The 20407-nt window shown below is 49.6% G+C and overlaps 1 protein-coding gene across 1 annotated transcript in view; it reads left to right on the forward strand.

Moving 5' to 3' along the window:
- The window catches only part of RIN3 (Ras and Rab interactor 3), a 135904-nt gene that overhangs the window by 78974 nt on the left and 36523 nt on the right, over positions 1-20407 (forward strand). The window contains exon 4 of the mRNA XM_070357872.1: positions 14751-14823. Coding sequence (XP_070213973.1) covers positions 14751-14823 — 73 coding nt within the window. The remainder of the gene's footprint in view (positions 1-14750; positions 14824-20407) is intronic.

The following is a 20407-nucleotide window of genomic DNA, read 5'->3' on the forward strand; positions in this document are numbered from 1 at the left end:
TAGAGAACTCAGAAGGCATTCCTGCCTTTTTCATCCTAAAATTCTTAAGATGAAATCAAGAGGAGATGGCTCCTTATGCCAAGAACAACCAGCAAAGATGGCGATGACTCATACTGAGGGCTGCAGCCCAGCTTGTGCACTGCCCAGAAGTGCCTGGTAGGATTAAATCCAGCTGGTGTTCTGCTTGTCAGGTTGTGCAGTTTTCGCAGGGCTGCAGCCACCTGGAGGAAGAGGCCCTTCTTTGCTCCCTAGCCAAACCCTGCCAGGGGGCACTGGGAGCATGTGGAAATGGCCCCTGCTTAGACCCCTGACCATGGCTGCCGGGTCCTCCCCTGTCCCTTTCCCATTGCCTCTAGTCAAAGGTGCGTTGGGCAACGGCTTGCTGTGCCCCGCATCTAGTCCTGCCCTGGGGTCCATATTTGATGGGGGAGACTGGGGCCTCAGGAATGATGATCTTACACTGAGGCTTCAGGGTTGCTTGGGACTTTACAGAGGGCAGGCCGGTGAATAGACGAGTGAAAAGACCCCAGGGCCAGCTAGTGAACCAGGGGCCAAGATGCCCACCCTGGACCATCAGTAACAGCCAGGGAGACAGAAAGGGAACGATTTTGGGCACGTTTGCTGATCAGCGTCCTCTCCCAGGTCCCTGATGCCCCCCACCTACTCCCCCCTAGACCTTCCAGACCTCTGTGTCACCTTTGGGGGAGAGGCTACTAGTCTTCACTCAAGGCCTGTCTGCAGGGTACCGCCACTCAGCCTCTGCACAGCAGGTGCAGGGCCCGAGAGGGCCTCAGTTACTCAAATCCTCCCTTGGCTGTTAGAGAAAGCAAGTTTCAGAGACTTGAAGGTTTTGGTCTCTGGGCGCATTGGGGGTGGAACCAGGAGCTCAGGCCTGGTCAGTACCGTAGGGGTTTGGGCTTTGCCTGGAGTGGGAGCAGACATTTGCCCCGCTCTGTGCTCCCGTCCTTGTATGGTCGGGCATCGAATCTGCTCTGAGACCACAGGAGATCGGCTGCCCGGCACGGGTCTGTTTGTTCTCGCTTCTCCAGACAGCTCTGCCCTCTGCTGGAGGCAGAGCTTCCGGCAGCCCTAGTCCAGCAGCCCCTTCCTTCTGGAGGGGACAGGGCTGTTCTCTCGCTTCATGGGTGACCCAGATGCACTGCGGCAGCATCTGGAAGCAAGTGGTCCTGAAGCTGGGCCTGGAACCACAAGGTCCTCTGGACGCCAGAGAAATTGCCACTCTCTTCAGTTCTACCCCTGGGAACAGGGCAAGGAATTCTCAGCTAACAAAGAAGACTGGGCCTGATGATAGTATGAAATAGTCTTTTTCCTCCTCTGTCACGTACTGTCTAGGTCATGGTTCCCATGGCAACTGTGGTGTTGCTGGGCAGCAGAGGTCCCTCCAGCCAGAAGGCAACTGTGTGAACTTCCAGCTGAGGAAGGAGCTGACAGGGGTGGGAGGGACATGAAAGAATGGGCATGGTCACTGCAGGTGACCCCCCTTCCTGTTCCAGTTGGAGCCACTCCCCAGCCTCTAGTCATGTTGGCTTTTCATTCTCAGGCTCTGCACTCCTGACCTTTCCTATCAGGGACCCAGCTTGGCGATCTAGGATCCCTTTCAGGAAGCAGGATCAGAATCTATTAGAATCTGTCTGGCAACCCATTCAGGGTGTTACATTTCAGGGAAGGTGGGCTCTGCAGTGTCACAGAAGTCTTTGAGGTGGGGGCCACTTCCCGGGCCCACCCAGACTCCCCAAGCCACGTGTGAGGCCGTTTTCTGAGAGGTCCGAGATCCCACCCTCCTGCCAGTAGCAATCCTTCCTTCATCCCTCTGGGGACACTCTTTTTTTTTTAAATATAAATTTATTTATTTTAATTGGAGGTTAATTACTTTACATGGGGACACTCTTATGAGGCAGTTCTCATCCATCTGGGGCCACATTCCCTAAACGTACACACTGAGGCCTTGATACCTGCAGGGCTTTTTCTTAGATAAAAATCAATGAACATCCCTCCCACCCTTACCCAACCACATTTTCAATCCTCAAAAAAGAATGAGCTGGTTGTATTGAACCTCTCCCCCTCAGGAGGGAGTTTCAGATAAGTCCTGTGGCCTAAACCGTTGGCAAATCCCTGTCACCCTGCTCACTTCCAGGCTTCCTCTCAATTTCTGAATCTATTTCCCCTGATTTCCACAGAGCGCGAGCATGATAAATATTTGTCAATGGTTGAATATATAATGTCCTAGCTGAAGAGTAACTCGGACCCAGCCCTTCCAATGAGGGTCATACCTGGAAATTTATTAACGACTCCTGTTGTCAAAAGGAATGTGTTTGAACAGAGATCGCTTAGGTTGACAAGGCCGTCTGCCAACAGGGAAGACAGTTTACATTTCCTGAGTAATCTGTACATTTCACAGTGTTAATAGCCTTGGCAAGGTGTATATTCATTCTTTTCATGATGATGATCTTTTCCTCATCAGAGCCCAGGGTCAAGCTTAAGTGAACAGATGCTCACCTTCACTTACCAGTAAAGACGAATCAGACCCTAAAGAAGGCACCTGCCAACAGCCATCTCTGCTTAAAAAGAACATGCTGGAGAGAGGGTTCTCACTTGTCAGTTTCATTCACCTCAGTCACTGGGAGTGTGTGGCAAAATTAAGCCAGGTGTGGCTGATGTTTACCCTTGGACCAACTATGAAGAAAATGCCTGCACAGGAACTGAAGAGTAAGATGGCACAGGGGACTTTGGTCTAGAGAAGAATAATAGCTGGTTAAAGACCCTCTCATACCCTAATTATAACAGTTTGTTGTGGTAGTGGTTAAATTGCTAACTTGTATCCGACTCTTTGTGACCCTCTGGACTATAGCCTGTCAGGCTCCTCTGTCCATGGGATTTCCCGGGCAAGAATACTGAAGCGAGTTGCCACTTCCTTCTCCAGGGAATCTTCCTAACCCAGGGATTGAACCCACATCTCCTACATTGGCAGGTGGATTCTTTACCACCGAGCCACAGGAAGCCTCTAATTACAACAGTAGATACTACCAAATGCAAAGACGAGTTCAGAGTTCATTAAAGCAGGTTGGACATATAACTATTGAATTATTTATGTGACACCATATGAATGCTTACTATTTCACAAATTTGGACAGTATTCATTTTTTTCTCACTCAAGTAAATATTTGAAAAACCCTGTTAAAGGATGAAAAGACAAGTTACAACTGGGAAAAAATATTTGCAAATCACACATCTGATAAAGGCTTTGTATCTATATCAGAAAAAGAACTCTCAAAACTCAACAATAAAAAACAAGTAACCCAAATAAAAATGACCAAAGGATCTGAATAGACATTTTTCCGAAGTATATATGCAGATAGCCAATAAATCCATGAAAATATGCTTGACGTCACTATCCTTGCGGAAATGCAAATCAAAACCACAGTGAGGGATACGTGTTTATGTATGGCTGGGTCCCCTTCTCTGTCACCTGAAACTATCACATTGTTAATCAGCTATATACCCCGATACAAAATAAGTTAAAAACAAAAACAGTGAGATACCATTTCACACCTGCTAAGATGATTCCAATCAGTAACAAAGTATTAGCAAAGGTGTGAAGAAACTTATTTTTTAAATTTTATTTGTGTGTTTATTTTTGTCTGCACCGGGTCTTCATTGCTGCTCATGGGTCTTCTATGGTTGCAACAAGTGGGGGCTACTCTCTAGTTAGGTGCGTGGGCTTCTCATTGCCATGCCTTCTCTTGTTGCGGAGCACACACTCTAGGGCGCGTGGGCTTCAGTAGTTGTGGCTCGAGGGCTCCATAGCTGTGGCATACAGGCTTAGTTGCCCTGAGGCAGGTAGAATCTTCCTGGACCAGGGATAGAATGTGTCCCCTGCATTGGCAGGTGGATTCTTAACCGCTGGACCACCAGGCAATGAACGCCTGTGGAGAAACTTAACCACTGCGAGTGGAAATGTTAAATGGTGCAGAAGCTTTGAAAACCACTCTACCAGCTTCTTAAATATGTAGAGTTACTGCGCACGCTGTGTGTGTGCTCAGTCAGTCAGTTGTGTCTGGCTCTTTATAAACACGTGGACTGTAGCCTGCCAGGCTTCTCTGTCCATGGACTTTTCTAGGCAAGAATACTGGAGTGGATTGCCATTTCCTCCTCCAGGGGATCTTCCTGACCCAGGGATAGAACCCCACGTCTCCTGCGGCTCCTGCATTGCAGGCAGATTCTTTACCGCTGAGCCACTGGGGAAGCCCATAGAGTTACTGTTGCTGCTAAGTCACTTCAGTCGTGTCTGACCCTGTGTGACCCCATAGACGGCAGCCCACCAGGCTCCACCATCCCTGGGATTCTTCAGGCAAGAACACTGGAGTGTGTTGCCATTTCCTTCTCCAATGCATGAAAGTGAAAAGTGAAAGTGACGTCACTCAGTCGTGTCCGACTCTTAGCGACCCCATGGACTGCAGCCTACCAGGCCTCCCTGTCCATCACCATCTCCTGGAGTTCACTCAAACTCATGTCCATCGATTCATTGATGCCATCCAGCCGTCTCATCCTCTGTCGTCCCCTTCTCCTCCTGACCCCAATCCCTCCCAGCATCAGAGTCTTTTCCAATGAGTCAACTCTTCGCATGAGGTGGCCAAAGTACTGGAGTTTCAGCTTTAGCATCATTCCTTCCAAAGAACACCCAGGACTGATCTCCTTCAGAATGGACTGGTTGGATCTTGCAGTCCAAGGGACTCTCAAGAGTCTTCTCCAACACCACAGTTCAAAAGCATCAATTCTTCGGCGCTCAGCTTTCTTCACAGTCCAACTCTCACATCGATACATGACCACTGGAAAAACCATAGCCTTGACTAGACAGACCTTTGTTGGCAAAGTAATGTCTCTGCTTTTGAATATGCTATCTAGGTTGGTCATAACTTTTCTTCCAAGGACTAAGCGTCTTTTAATTTCATGGCTGCAGTCACCATCTGCAGTGATTTTGGATCACTTTATTTTGGATTTATTTATTTCCAAAAAAATAAAGTCTGACACTGTTTCCCCATCTATTTCCCATGAAGTAATGGGACCAGATGCCATGATCTTAGTTTTCTGAATGTTGAGTTTTAAGCCAACTTTTTCACTCTCCTCTTTCACTTTCATCAAGAGGCTCTTTAGTTCTTCTTCACTTTGTAGCATAACCGTGGTGTTATCTGCATATCTGAGGTTATTGATATTTCTCCCGGCAGTCTTGATTCCAGCTTGTGCTTCCTCCAGCCCAGCGTTTCTCTTGATGTACTCTGCATAGAAGTTAAATAAGCAGGGTGACGATATACAGCCTTGACGTACTCCTTTTCCTATCTGGAACCAGTCTGTTGTTCCATGTCCAGTTCTGACTGGTGCTTCCTGACGTGCATATAGGTTTCTCAAGAGGCAGGTCAGGTGGTCTGGTATTCCCATCTGTTTCAGAATTTTCCACAGTTTATTGTGATCCACACAGTCAAAGGCTTTGGCATAGTCAATAAAGCAGAAATAGATGTTTTTCTGGAACTCTCTTGCTTTTTTGATGATCCAGTGGGTGTTGGCAATTGGATCTCTGGTTCCTCTGCCTTTTCTAAAACCAGCTTGAACATCTGGAAGTTCACGGTTCACGTATTGCTGAAGCCTGGCTTGGAGAATTTTGAACTAACACCCAAAAAAGATGTCCTTTTCATTATAGGGGACTGGAATGCAAAAGTAGGAAGTCAAGAAACACCTGGAGTAACAGGCAAATTTGGCCTTGGAGTACCGAATGAAGCCAGGCAAAGGCTAATAGAATTTTGCCAAGAGAATGCACTGGTCATAGCAAACACCCTCTTCCAACAACACAACACATGAACATCACCAGATGGTCAACACCAAAATCAGATTGATTATATTCTTTGCAGCCAAAGATGGAGAAGCTCTATACAGTCAGCAAAAACAAGACCGGGAGCTGACTGTGGCTCAGATCATGAACTCCTTATTGCCAAATTCAGACTTAAATTGAAGAAAGTAGGGAAAACCACTAGACCATTCAGGTAAGACCTAAATTCAATCCCTTATGATTATACAGTGGAAGGGAGAAATAGATTTAAGGCACTTGATCTGATAGAGTGCCTGATGAACTATGGACTGAGGTTCGTGACTTTGTACAGGAGACAGGGATCAAGACCATCCCCATGGAAAAGGAATGCAAAAAAGCAAAATGGTTGTCTGGGGATGCCTTACAGATAGCTGTGAAAAGAAGAGTTACTGTAGGATCTAGCAATTCCACTTCTAGGCATACACTCAAGATATGAAAATATATGTCCATGTAAAAATTTGTACACAAATGCCAAGAGCAGTGTTATTTGTAGTAACCAAGGGGTGGAAGCAACCCCAATATCTATCAGTGATGAATGGGTAAACAGAATGTGGTACATCCATGTAACAGAATACTACTCAGACATAAAGAGGAGCGAAGTGCCACTGATAGCACAGGGAGAGCTACTCAGTCCTCTGTGATGACCTATATGGGAACGAATCCAGAGGAGAGTGGATTTGTGTATTTATGTACGGCAGAAACTAACACAACATTGTAAATCGGCTGTAGGTGCCCAGTCGCTCAGTTGTGTCCCAGCTCTATGGCCCCATGAACTGTAGCCTGCCAGGTTTTTCTGCCCGTGGAATTTTCCAGGCAAGAATACTGGAGTGGGTTGCCATTGCCTACTCCAGGGGATCTTCCCCAACCAGGGATTGAACCCCAGTCGTTTGCATCTCCTGCCTTGGCAGATGGATTCTTACCACCAGCGCCACCTGGGAACCAACTATACTCCAATAAAAGTTAACTTAAAAAAAAAACAGTAGTGAAGTGCTGAGGCTGACTCCTGCTACAACACGGGCAGGGACAAACACTAACATAATGATGCTAAATGATAGAAGCCAGGCCCACAGGACCACATGTTGTATGATTCCATTTATACAAAAAGTCCGAAATAGGCAAATCCGTAGGGACAGGAAGTAGATTCGTGGTTTCCAGAAGCTAGGAGGAGGGAGGATTGGAAAGTGACTGCTGACAGGTATTACATTTCTTTGGGGGGATAATGAAAATGTTCTAAAATTGATTGTGGTGATGTTTGCACAAATCGGTGAATATACTAAGACTATCGTGCACTTTAAATTGGTGAGTTGTGTGGTGTGTGAATGATATCTTAATAAAATGGTTTTTTAAAAAATCCAACATTTGAAAAACTGTCCAATTAGAAAACAGGAAAAGACGTGAATAGACACTTGAGCAGAGCGGATGTGCACAGGAAAGGGCGTTCAGCATCTTTTTGAAACGCAAATTAAAGCCACAATGAACTAACACTCGATACCTAGTGGAATGGCCAAAATAAAAACTAGTGAGCACACCCAGCTGGCCAGGATGGGGAAGAAGCTGCATCGCTGCTGCGTAGCTGGTAGGAATGTGAAATGGTACAGCCACTCTGGAGAGCAGCTCGGCCCTTCCTTTGAAAAACAAAGGATGGACTCCCCATGTGACCCAGCAAATGCACTTGGGGGCATATATCCCAGAGGAAGGAAAGCATATTTTCATGCAGAAACATGGACCTAAAAGTTCCACAGCAGCTTTGTGCATAATCACTAAAAACCAGAAATTCCCAGATGTCCTTCAGTGGGTGAATGACCAAGGTACACCCAGACCATAGGTTACTACTCAGCACTAAAAAAGGAACTGGGTATTGATTCACTCAATAACTTGGATGACCCTTGAGGAAATGAAGCAGAATGGGAAAAGCCAGTCCCAAAGAATATGTCCTGTATGACCCCATTTATATGACATTCAATCATGTGATCAAAGAGATAGAAAACAGATTGTGGTTGCCAAGGGTTGGGGTGGATGTGATATGAAATACCTTGATAGAGGTAGTGATTACAGGCAGCTGGGATTTACACATGGGATAAAATTGCATAGTTCTCTACATACACACATTCATATGCACAAGAGCTAGTATAAACCTGCTAAGCTCTGAATGAGTTCTGTGGATCACACAAAGGTTGGTTTCCTGGTTCAGATCTTGTCCTCTAATTAAGCACCCTGATATTGCCATTGAGGGAAACTGGATGAAAAGTGAAGAGGGCCTCTCTGTTTATCTCTGCAACTTCCTGTGGACCTGTATTTCCAAAGAAAACATTTGCTAAAGAAATAGTTACATAAATATTGGAGAGCTAGCGATGTGCTAAGCACCATGCCTGGTGCTGAGGGTACCATGGAGAACTAAAGATATGTACACCATTCCTGCCTTGGCAGTTCATTTGTATTACTGAGTGATAAAATGGAATTTCCTAACAAATGAATCTTCCAACAGCTTTTGGTTCTTTGTGGATTACTCGTTTTGATGTTGAGATTGTAAAGACCAGAAGCCAGGCTGCTGTGCGTGGAGCCGGACTCTCCACCTTGTCTTGACTCAGCCTTGATGGTGAGTCAGGAGGAGAAAGGTTTCTTTTTCTCTAGGCAGTGGCAAGTCCCATTGTTGGCACCTGTTGTCAGCTGGGGACATTGCAGATGGGACTAGCTGGTACTGTTTTTCTCCTCTTTGAAAGAGAGATGGTTTAGACGGGGGCTGGTCTTTCCCACTGCTCTTTCCACTGAGGAGGCTGGAGGCTGTACACAGTGGAGGAGTCACCGCTGCTCAAGTTTTCAGAGGGGAGCAGAGGGAGCCGGCATCCTTGTTAGGGACACCCAGTGGGTGACCCGGGGAGCTTGTCAGCCCTTGCGGGGCTCGGAGGGGAACCAAGTAGCATGAGCCGAGAGGACTCTGGAGACCACTTAGCTCCTAAGAAACATTTACAGAGAAATTTAGAACATTCGAGAAAAATTTAGAGAATCTTCATAGTTTCTCTGCTTATAAACGTCACATATGCTCATTATAAAAGTGCCAGAAAAACGTAATACAGGAGGTGAAATTCAGTCCACGGTGTGTGTATGCATTTTCTTTTTTTTTCTTAATCATGACTTTGTTGAGATGTATTTACTTCATGTAGTCAGCATCATACAATTCACCCATTTAAAGTGTACGATTCAGTGGCCTTAGGTATATTCAGTTGCCCAGCCTACCAGGGTCAATCTGAGAACATTTTCAACACATCAAAAAAGAAGCCTTGTGTTGTAAAATGTGAATGTACTTAGGCCACTGAGTATTCTTAAAAATTACTAAAATGCTAAATTGTATGTTTTTTATAGTTTATGTGTGCTCAGTCACTCAGTCGTGTCCGACTCTATGATCCTGTGGACTGCAGCCTGCCAGGCCCCTCTGTCCTTGGAATTTTCCATGCAGGAATACTGGAGTGATTTGCCATTTCTTTCTCCAGGGGATCTTCCCGACCCAGGGATCAAATCTGCATCTCTTATGTCTCCTGTGTTGGCAGGCGGATTTTGTGCCACTGCACCATCTGGGAAGCCATATCATGATAGAATACCCTTTTTGCCAAGCATGCTATACAGAGAAGTTTACAGTCCTTGCCTTCAAGGCAAAAGACAAATGAGGAGGATTAGCAAGGAAGCGCGAAGCTGGGTCCTCCTTGCCTGGGGAGAGAGCAGGAGCAAAGGCCTGGAGGCCAGCAATCCCAAGTCGAGGTGTGGCAGGGTTGGCTCCTCCTGGAGACCAGGGAGAATCTGTTCGGGCCTCTCCTGGCTTCTGGTGACAGCTGGCAACCCTTGGCTTTGGCTGCATCTGCCTCCATTGCACGTGGCTTCTCCTCTCTGTGTCTGTGTCCCAGGTCTTCACCTGTTTTCTTACAAGAACACCCATCATTGGGTTTAGGGCCCACCCCAATCTGGTCAGACCTCATGTGGACTTGATTCCATCCGCCAAGACCCTGTTTCCAAATAAAGTCACACTCGAGGGTACCAGGGATTAGGATCACAGTCTGTCTTTCTGGGAGACACAGTTCAGCCCACAGCAGACAGGTACTTTATTCACTCTGTTATACAGCTGAAGGGGTTTCCCAGGTGGTGCTAGTGGTAAAGAACATGCCTGTCCATGAAGGAGACATAAGAGGCGCAGGTTTGATCCCTGGGTTCAAATGATGCCTTGGAGAAGGAACTGGCAACCCACTCCAGGATTTTTGCCTGGGAAATCCCATGGACAGAAGAGCCTGTTGGGCTACACAGTCCATGGAGTCACAAAGAGTTGGACACGAATGAAGCGACTGAGCATTCAGGCACACATACAGCTGAAGAAACTGAGGCTCAGGGACGCTAAGCAATCGTGATGGAGACATGTTCACACTCAGGCCATTTGGTCGGGGCGCTGCACACACCCACCGGCCCGTGCAGGACACAGGGCTGTCCTGGAAGCTGAGCGCCAACCCACCCTCTGGAACAAAGGCCTGTCTAGCTCTTACTGATTTGCGTTCACCTCTGCTCCAGAACAATGTGAGGCTGCCTGTCGGGGCTCCCTCATGTCCCAGGTGTCCCTTTGGGCCCCTGGAGGGAGGGCATGAGCCACGTGGTGGGAGGCCTGAGACCCTGGCCAAGGCACCACGTCCCCCCTCACCCCGCCGAGGCCTCTGCTCCTCTGGGGTCCCTCTGCCAGACAGACTTTTATGTTTTGAACTGTTTATTTATTTCTGTACTTTTATTCGTTTTTGGCTGTGATGAGTCTGTTGCTGCACATGGGCTTTCTCTAGTTTGTGAGTTGGGGCTGCTCTCTAGTTGGGGGGCACAGGCTTCTCGTTGCATAGCTTCTTTTGTTGCATAGCTCTAGCTCTAGAGCGCATGGGCTTCAGTAGCTGTGGTGCATGGGCTTAGCTGCTCCATGGGATGTTCCTGGACCAGAGATCAAACCCATGTCCCCTGCATTGGCAGGCAGATTCTTAACTAGAATTCTCAACTAGACGAGCAGGGAATCCCCAGTCAGACTTTTAGCAGACATTTATTATCTCCCAAACTGCATACTACATCATGAGAAACGCTGGGCTGGAAGAAGCACAAGCTGGAATCAAGATTGCAGGGAGAAATATCAATAACCTCAGATATGCAGATGACACGACCCTTATGGCAGAAAGTGACGAGAAACTAAAAAGCCTCTTGGTGAAAGTGAAAGAGGAGAGTGAAAAGGTTGGCTTAAAGCTCAACATTCAGAAAACTAAAATCATGGCATCTTGTCCCATCACTTCATGGGAAATAGATGGGGAAACAGTGGAAACAGTGTCAGACTTTATATTTTTGGGCTCCAAAATCACTGCAGATGATGATTGCAGCCATTAAATTAAAAGACATTTACTCCTTGGAAGGAAAGTTATGACCAACCTAGATAGCATATTGAAAAGCAGAGACATTACTTTGCCAGCAAAGGTCCGTCTAGTCAAGGCTATGGTTTTTCCTGTGGTCATGTATGGATGTGAGAGTTGGACTGTGAAGAAAGCTGAGCACCAAAGAATTGATGCTTTTGAACTGTGGTGTTGGAGAAGACTCTTGATAATCCCTTGGACTGCAAGGAGATCCAACCAGTCCATCCTAAAGCAGATCAGTCCTGGGTGTTCATTGGAAGGACTGATGCTAAAGCTGAAACTCCAGTACTTTGGCCACTTCATGTGAAGAGCTGACTCATTGGAAAAGACCCTGATGCTGGGAGGGATTAGGGGCAGGAGGAGAAAGGGACGACAGAGGATGAGATGACTGGATGGCATCACCGACTTGATGGACATGAGTTTGGGTAAACTCCGGGAGATGGTGATGGACAGGGAGGCCTGGCGTGCTGCTATTCATGGGGTTGGGAAGAGTTGGACACGACTGAGCGGCTGAACTGAACTGAACTGAAACTGCATGCCACACATAGGCCCTGCTGCTGCTGCTGCTGCTGCTGCTAAGTCGCTTCAGTCTTGTGCGACCCCATAGACGGCAGCCCACCAGGCTCCACCGTCCTTGGGATTCTCCAGGCAAGAACACTGGAGTGGGTTGCCATTTCCTTCTCCAATGCATGAAAGTGAAAAGTGAAAGGGAAGTCGCTGAGTCCTGTCTGACTCTTCACGACCCCATGGACTGCAGCCCACCAGGCTTCTCCATCCATGGGACTTTCCAGGCAAGAGTACTGGAGTGGGGTGCCATTGCCTTCTCCAACATAGGCCCTGAGGAGGGCTCAAGTGTGGGCAAAGCCCTGGCCCTGGCAGGCAGGAGCTCCCCTGGGTGTGGCCTTGCTCTGCTATTCCCACGAGCAGGACGGGGAGTACGAACTGGGGGCTGGGGGTAGGGCAGAAGAGGCCTGGTTACAAAGAAACAAACATGACCTTGATCCTCCCTTGTGCTTTGACAGATCTACTGTTTTCACAGTAAAAAGGGACTGGGCCACTATATCTAGAACTGTGCGTGGCCCCAGCCACACAAATGGATGAGCCCTGGTCCTTGCTCCTGAGGAAGGGACCAGAGTGGGGATAAACTAAGTCTAAAGGAACTGTGGGCTTTGTAGAAAGTCGTAGGGGCACAGGAGAGGAAGGGACTGCTTATCTTAAAGGTTTCGTCTGTGTCTGCAAAGGTCAGACCATGTCTCAGTGGTGAAGGAAAACTGCTCATTGTGGAGCAGGCCCGGTATAAAGAAGCTAGGCTTTTTGCGTGCATCACCACTAATTCCTCTTGAAGGATTCATGAGAAAGGTCTTAACTCCAGTTTACAGATGGAGCATCCACTCTACCTCTCCCAGCTACCGGAGATCTTTTGACCCCAGCCTATAAATGGCACCCCACTCCAGTACTCTTGCCTGGAAAATAACATGGACAGAGGAGCCTGGTGGCCTACAGTCCATGGGGTCGCAAAGAGTCAGACACAACTGAGCAACTTCACTTTCACTTTCCCTTGGTCAGTTGGTGCTGCTAAGGTCCGTGATGCACGGATGTGCCACTAGGTGGTGCTGTGGACCACCTCATGTCCATTCATTCACAAAGGGTGGTAATTCCATGCCCTGATGTTTCTCTGACTTGTTATTTATGGGCATCTTGCCAGTACCTCCAAGAACTGTAACCTACTTAATGTTTTTCTTTAAACTCTCTTGTAAAATTTTTATATCTATCCTAATGAGAGACCATGATCTCTTTGCTATAAATAAATGATGAATGTAATTCCCTGGTGGCTCAGGCAGTAAAGAACCCGCCTGCAGTGCAAACCCAGGGAGATCTGGGTTTGATCCCTGAGTCGTGAAGATACTCTGGAGGAGGACATGGCAACCCAGTCCAGTATTCTTGCCTGGAGAATCCCCATGGTCAGAGGAGCCTGGCGGGCTACAGTCCATGGGGTCACAAAGAGTCACACAGGACTGAGTGACTAAGCACGATCTTTTTAAAAAAATCATGTTAACTGTTTAGAACAGTGCAGTAGCATATAGAAAGAAGGAAAGTATTAAAATAAAGTTATTAGAACAAAACATGTTGGTTTGCGTATCGTAGATCACCAGTGCAGCAGAATGCTGTCCTAGGCTTTGGAAGCAGGCTGCAGTCAGCTAGACACAAGAGTGCTTAGTGTTGGAAGGGCTCTTCCCTTTGCACGTAGAGGAACTGGGGTGCTGAGAGGGGAAGGGGCAAACCCATAGTCATACTGTCTACCTCAAGGTTGGAGCCAGACCTGGGACCCAGCTCCAGCCTTATACCTACCTCCACCCCGTGGATGCTCAGAAGAACCTGAGGAAGTTGGAAATGAAGTGTGAGGCACACATGTTTCTTGGCCCTCTGATGCCCGGGAAAGTTCACTGTGGGTCCCACGTGCAGAGAGCATCACTTGTCGGGTGCATGGGGCCCTGGGATGAGAGTCAGGCGGCGTGGGGGTGGGCGGCTGCCAAGACCCCTGGTGAGCAGCTCAGCATCTCTGGGCCCCTGGCCCTGGTGCTCTGCTGCAGGGCATGGTGTGGTACCATGCTCTCCTCTGGGCAGTCCACCCCGGCTTCGGGCCCTGACTGCCACATCCTGGCACCCTGCCACTCCATGGAGCCACATCCACCCAGGATGGGCTCTCTCTCCCTTAATCCGTCTTCCTTGTCAGAGCTGGAAAATATGGGTGTCACCCTCCCTCTTGGGTTACTTGTGCAGCCAAATCAAGTGAGGTTCTGACAGGCCCAGGGATTCTTGGGCTAAAGGCCAGTGGCCGCACTGGACCAAGGAATCTCCTGGAAGCTAAAGCAGAACAGGGACAAACCATCCTCTGCTGGCCCCCACAGTCCTCAGAATTGTCAAGTGGAGATGACCCTGAATGTTTAATTCGGGACGTTTTCAAGTTCTGCTTTTACAATCTAGAATCTTCAGTGTTATTTCACTCAAAATGGTGCATGTGTTACTAGTTAACACCAGTTGCTGTAATAAAGAGGCCCCTGAAATCGGCTTCCCTGGTGGCTCAGGTGGTAAGGAATCCGCCTGCAATGTGGGAGACCTGGGTCTGATCCCTGGGTTGGGAAGATCCCCTGGAGAAGGGAAAGGCTACCCATTCTAGTATTCTGGCCTTGAGAACTTCATGGACTACAGTCCATGGGGTTGCAAAGAGTCAGACACAACTGAGCGACTTTCACTAAAATCTCAGGATTAGCACCACAGAAGTTCACGTCTCTCCTCCCTACGGCCCAATGGGCTGCTGATGTGTTTGTGAGTGCAGCAGGCTGGGCCCTGCAGCAGGTGCCGTGACCCACAAGTGAGCACAGGGCAGACCCACCCTCCCTAGGGACACCCCCTCTCCTCTGACAGGGACACTCATCCAAGCCTCTGTCCTCTCTCCTCAGTACTGTACCTGGAAGGCTCGGTTCTTGTGTTTGAGGACATCTTCAGACTGATCGCATTCTACTGTGTCAGTAGGTGAGTATTCCTGGCCCCACAGGAGGGCATCTCATGGCAACAGATGTGCATGCATCTTGGGTGGGGGCAGGGGTGTCACAGGGGAGCCCCCAAGGGAAGGGTGCAGCCCACAGGATGCAGAGAGGGGGCAGTCCCTTGGCTTCGCCCTCGTACCCATGAAAGGGGGGGGCAGTGCCGGCTCTCCTGCTTTCTTTCTTTAAAGGTCCCCCCTCACCTCCACCTGCCCCCTTGGCTCACTGCCCATCACCATCTTGTCTTCCAGCTTTCACGACAGCTTGGGGTGGGTCCTGTGCTGACCTGACCCGCCCTGTTGGAGGAGTTCTAGAAGGAACTTCCTGTAGGGGCAACAGGAAGGGCTGATACTCTTCATGGGAGAAAGCGTGTGATTTTTGAAGCAGCTGCTGGGTGGAGTGTGTGTCTGTAACCACCCTCAGAACTGCTCTGTTCATTCAGAACTGGTTGCAGGTCAACAGGAATTTAAAAATACATTTTGGTGCCCAGAAGCCAATGGCTTACGCTACAGGGATTTGACCAGGGCTGGGCAGGATGTCTTGGGGCCCGGGGCCCCCAGGCTCACCTCTCCCTGCTTCAAAGAGACCATTCATGCTGCCTTCACTCAACCCAGGACAGCCCTCCCACCTACCAGGACCCTCCTGGGCCCGGTGGGCAGAATTGAGATGCTGATAATAAGATGCTAACCGCTCCTGCCTGTAGGGGGCTCTCCAGGTACTCAATGAGGTGCTAGGGTTTTATATCCGTTATTTTCTTAAATCTTGCCAACAGTTCCACCCCGTTAAGTGCTCTTGTTAGTCCACCACCTCCCCGGGTTTTTTTGACTGCTCTATGCAGGACATGGGATCTTAGATCCCCAACCAGGGATCCAACCTGTGCCCCCCGCCATGGAAGTGTGGAGTCTTAACCACTGGGGTGCTCTTGTTAGTTCCATTTTACAGATGAGGAAGCTGAGACTAGAGAAGTAAGTTGCTCAGGGTCATGAGCCTGGTAAATAGCAGGGTGGAGATTCAAAGCGGAGTGCCAAGGCCCGTGGTCTTTGCTACAGCCGTCCCCCTGTGTACATTCTCCAGTGATTCTGATGATCTAGCATGTCCTTCTAGGCCCACAAAGCCGAGCATCAGGGCTCCCTGGCCCTTTGTATGTTATGACAGGTCAGGTTCTCAGAGTCAGGCCCTTTCCTGTTTTGAGAAGTTCTACCTTAGTGGAGATGACAGCCTAGAGTTTGGCCCAAGATAGATGCTTCCAGTGAGTGAATAAATGAATGAATGGTGACGTAATTGCAGAGCTCAGAATTTGAGCTAATCTTTTTGTCTCAACTTTCTCTCCTGTAAAATGAGAACACCACCCATGCTGTAGATGCTGGAGAAAGAAATGAGATAAAGGGACAGCATAGTACTGACACCCAGGAGGTGCTCTGGTTCTGATTCCGTGGGTTGGGCCACAGGAAGGTGTGCTCGGGTGGTGACGTCATCTGTATGAAGCGAGATCCGGAGCCGTGGTCACCAGACACCACTGTCACCTCCCACCCGCTCCTCCTCTGGCTGCTGTTTCTCCACGTTCCAGAAAAGCAGATGCTTTTCACCTGCCCTCAGACACTCAGGCAACCCACGGGAAGGTCACAAGGCTCGGAGGCTGGAACTCCTGTGTTTGAGGGGAAGGGGCATCAGCTCCAAGGCCACCTCTCGGGAGTGAAAGTTGCCAAGGAGGGGCCATCAACTAGGAGTGGAGAGCCCATTCCTGGCTGTGTGACCTTGGGCAAATCCCCCGACTTTTCCCGGCCCCAGTCACCTCACGTGTCAAGGGGATCCAAGACAGAACCCCAGAGTGCTAGAGCTGTGTTCCTCTGTGAGGTCTGAACGAGCAGCCATCTTCAGAACCAAGTGCCCAGAGGTCACGGGAGGCGAGCCAGAGATGCAGATTTTAGGTGCCTTTGTGTTCCCGGCAGGGCCTTGCACAGAGGCGCGTTCTGAGATCTGCTAAAGCACAAGCTGGAATCAAAATTGCAGGGAGAAATATCAATAACTTCACATATGCAGATGACACCACCCTTATGGAGAAAATGAAGAGGAACTAAAAAGCCTCTTGATGAAAGTGAAAGAGGAGAGTGAAAAAGTTGGCTTAAAGCTCAACGTTCAGAAAACTAAGATCATGGCATCTGGTCCCATTACTTCATGGGAAATAGATGGGGAAACAGTGGAAACAGTGTCAGACTTTATATTTTGGGGCTCTAAAATTACTGCAGATGGTGATTGCAGCCATGAAATTAAAAGACGCTTACTCCTTGGAAGGAAAGTTATGACCAACCTAGATAGCATATTCAAAAGCAGAGACATTACTTTGCCAACAAAGGTCCGTCTAGTCAAGGCTATGTTTTTCCAGTGGTCATGTATGGATGTGAGAGTTGGACTGTGAAGAAAGCTGAGCACCAAAGAATTGATGCTTTTGAACTGTGGTGTTGGAGAAGACTCTTGAGAGTCCCTTGGACTACAAGCAGATCCAACCAGTCCATTCTAAAGGAGATCAGTCCTGGATGTTCTTTGGAAGGAATGATGCTGAAGCTGAAACTCCAGTACTTTGGCCACCTCATGCGAAGAGTTGACTCATTGGAAAAGACTCTGATGCTGGGAGGAATTGGGGTCAGGAGAAGAAGGGGGCGACAGAGGATGAGATGGCTGGATGGCATCACCGATTCTAGAGGGACATGAGTTTGAGTGAACTCCGGGAGTTGGTGATGGACAGGGAAGCCTGGTGTCCTGCAATTCATGGGATCACAAAGAGCTGGACACAACTGAGCGACTGAACTAAACTGAAACACCCAGGTGATACAGGCCAGTCCTGGCTTGAGACAGAGCCTGCTCCCTGATGGGCCCTCGGGGCCCCTGTGGCCTCAGCACCTGTCCACTGAGCACAGTCCCTGCAAGAGTGTGGACCAGCCCTGGTTCGGTCACATGGGCTCATGAAGGCCAGTCCTTCTCCAGTGCTCACTTAGGAGCACGTGCTGTGGTCCACCACAGCCCGTCCTTGGGGTGGGAGGGCATAGATTTGGCTTCACGGTGTCCGCCCCAAACCTCACTGGAACTCTGATGCTCCTGGCTGGATGGTAGATGGTGTGAGAGTTCTAGAGAGTCTGAGTCCCATAGTCACCCAGGGAGCTGGTTAACACTTCCAGGGCCCACCCTGGGGATTCTGACTAGCAGGCTGGGAGTGGGGCACAGGAATCTGCATTTATAACACACACACACACACAATCTGCATTTATAACACACACACACACAATCCACATTTATAACACACACACAATCTGTATTTATAACACACACAATCTGCATTTATAACACACACACACAATCTGCATTTATAATAAGCCTGTCTGCAAACCAAGGTTTGGGAACCGCTCCTAAGAAAAGGATACTAACAGTTAGCCGAGGACCCCCGGGGGCATACTTGGAGAGGAGAACCATGTGCAGGGGGCATTCAAGGGCCTCCCCGAAGGAGGAAGCAGCAGGGCAGTGGGATGCAGGACGGGGACAGGAGAGAAGTCCCGCCAGGGTCCAGTGCCAGGGTGCCTGGCCTCAGTGGATCCCTCTCTCCAGCAGCTCCGGAGCACAAAGCAGACCTTGGGGTCCACCATAAGCCATGGGGCTGGACTTCTGTGCCCCCAGGCCAGCACACCCAGGCACGTGTGGCTCTCTGTAGGGCCACTGGAGCAGGCGCTGAGGCTCCAGTATGCCAGGACAAGCCTCTGGGGGTCATGGGTGCCGGCCCTCAGGAGCAAACTCCGCAGAGGCTGGACGATGGGTGCGGAGCTGGTAAAAAACACTGAAGTGTCTGGAGGGGGCGGCAGCAGTGACTGCTCCAGTCAGCTCTGTGGACCAGGCGTCTGTTGAATCGGGCTTACACTGGATGCTGCCCACAGAGCTCTCTCTAACCTGAACGGTGCTGCAGGGTGGGGCAGGGGGTGTTATCACTACAGACCCACTTCATGAGGCTTGTGACCCTTGTCCCATGCTTTGCAAGGAGCTTAACAGAGCCCCTGGTCTGGAATGAATCCTCCAGGAGGCATCAAGCATGTTCTTCTTGCTGTTATAAATGAAGATGCTGCAGCTGGAGTTGGCCAGCCTCGGTTCACCCAGCTCAGCTTCTCCCCTTCCATGTGTGGGGAGTCTAGACCCTCTTGGTGAGAGGGGTGACACTGATGGCCAGGCAAAGAAGGGCAGGAAGAGAATTCGGGTAGAGGACACAGCGTGGGCGAAGGCCTGGCAGCGGGCCTGCTGCAGGTTGCTTGGCAATGGCTTCCTGGGAACAGCTGGACATGTGGGTGGGGGATAAGGTGCCTGGAAGGCCTGAAACGCCGAGCCCAGGAGCTGCATGCAGGGCTTCCTTCCCTGGTGCTGGGAGTTGCTGCAGCTCACAGATGGATTGCATTTGAGCAGAACCACATGGCTGCAGAGGCTGGGAGGTTGAAACAAGGGGAATGTGGATACCAGCTGGGCTCTGCAGCCACCCAGACCCCAGGCAGGGGATGGGGAACCGGGCGGGGTAGGGGCGGTCACTGCAGGGAGGAGTGGGGAGGCAGGGGGAGCCTGGGGAACCGTCGGGGCTCTTATCGTGGGCACAGGCACATAAGCAGGCGTGATGGTTCCTGAAGCACATTCTACATACCAGATGCTCTGCCAAGCCCCTTTTCAAGGATGGCAAGCTCTGATCCTCAGTACAGCCTGGGGTCAGGAGTCAGTAGCCTTGTGAAATGGGTGCCATTAACCGAAATGAAGAAGTGGGGAGCCCCTTGGTCCTCCTGCCCTCTCTAGGAGGTGGCCAGGCACCCAGTGTTGTGACGAGGCTGTCGTCCTCCACTGGGCAGCTGGGGGAGGTGGGCTGGGCCTCTTCTCTGAAGGAAGCTGTTATCACCGTGTCTGGAGCTGCCTTCACAGCCGCCTGGACCAGGAGCCACGGTCTTGCCTTCTGAGTCCTGGTTAGGGGGACAGGGGGACAGAGGAAAGGAGCCTGACCACACAGCTCAGAGGCCCCGAAGCACCCTTGACTGGAGCTCCCAGCAGGAGGGGAAGAAACAAGTTCCCACTAGGTGCTCCCCTGCTGTGCTGCATGGTTTCTATAGTAACCCGATAAGCGAGCATCATGTCCCCTGTCCGACCAGGAGATGGAATGACACCCACCAGGAATGGCAGAGCTGGGGTTTACCAGCGTCCTCGATTCCAGAATTCATGCTGGTTTTTTCTTTCTCCCTCTCACTTAAAGAAATTCTTTTAATGGAAAGGAATTCATGCTTTCCCCTCTACTTTCCTTTTGAAAGTGGTTGACTTTCAAAACCACAGCAGTCACCCGGGACGTGTGAGGAGATGGAGCCACGAGGCATGGAGGGGATGCAGACATGGTCTCATAGCCTTCCATTCTGGAAGCGCTCCCCAAGTCGCCCCAAAATTTATAGGACCTGGACAGGGTGGGGGTGAGTGCCAAACCCTATGGGAAAGAGAAAGCTAGCCTGTGTGAGCTAATAAGGTATTAATAATATACATGGTGCCTGGTACTTTTAATCCATGGCCAACAACCC

Source organism: Bos mutus, chromosome 21, assembly GCF_027580195.1.
Source record: "Bos mutus isolate GX-2022 chromosome 21, NWIPB_WYAK_1.1, whole genome shotgun sequence".
In the NCBI taxonomy this organism is placed as follows: domain Eukaryota; kingdom Metazoa; phylum Chordata; class Mammalia; order Artiodactyla; family Bovidae; genus Bos; species Bos mutus.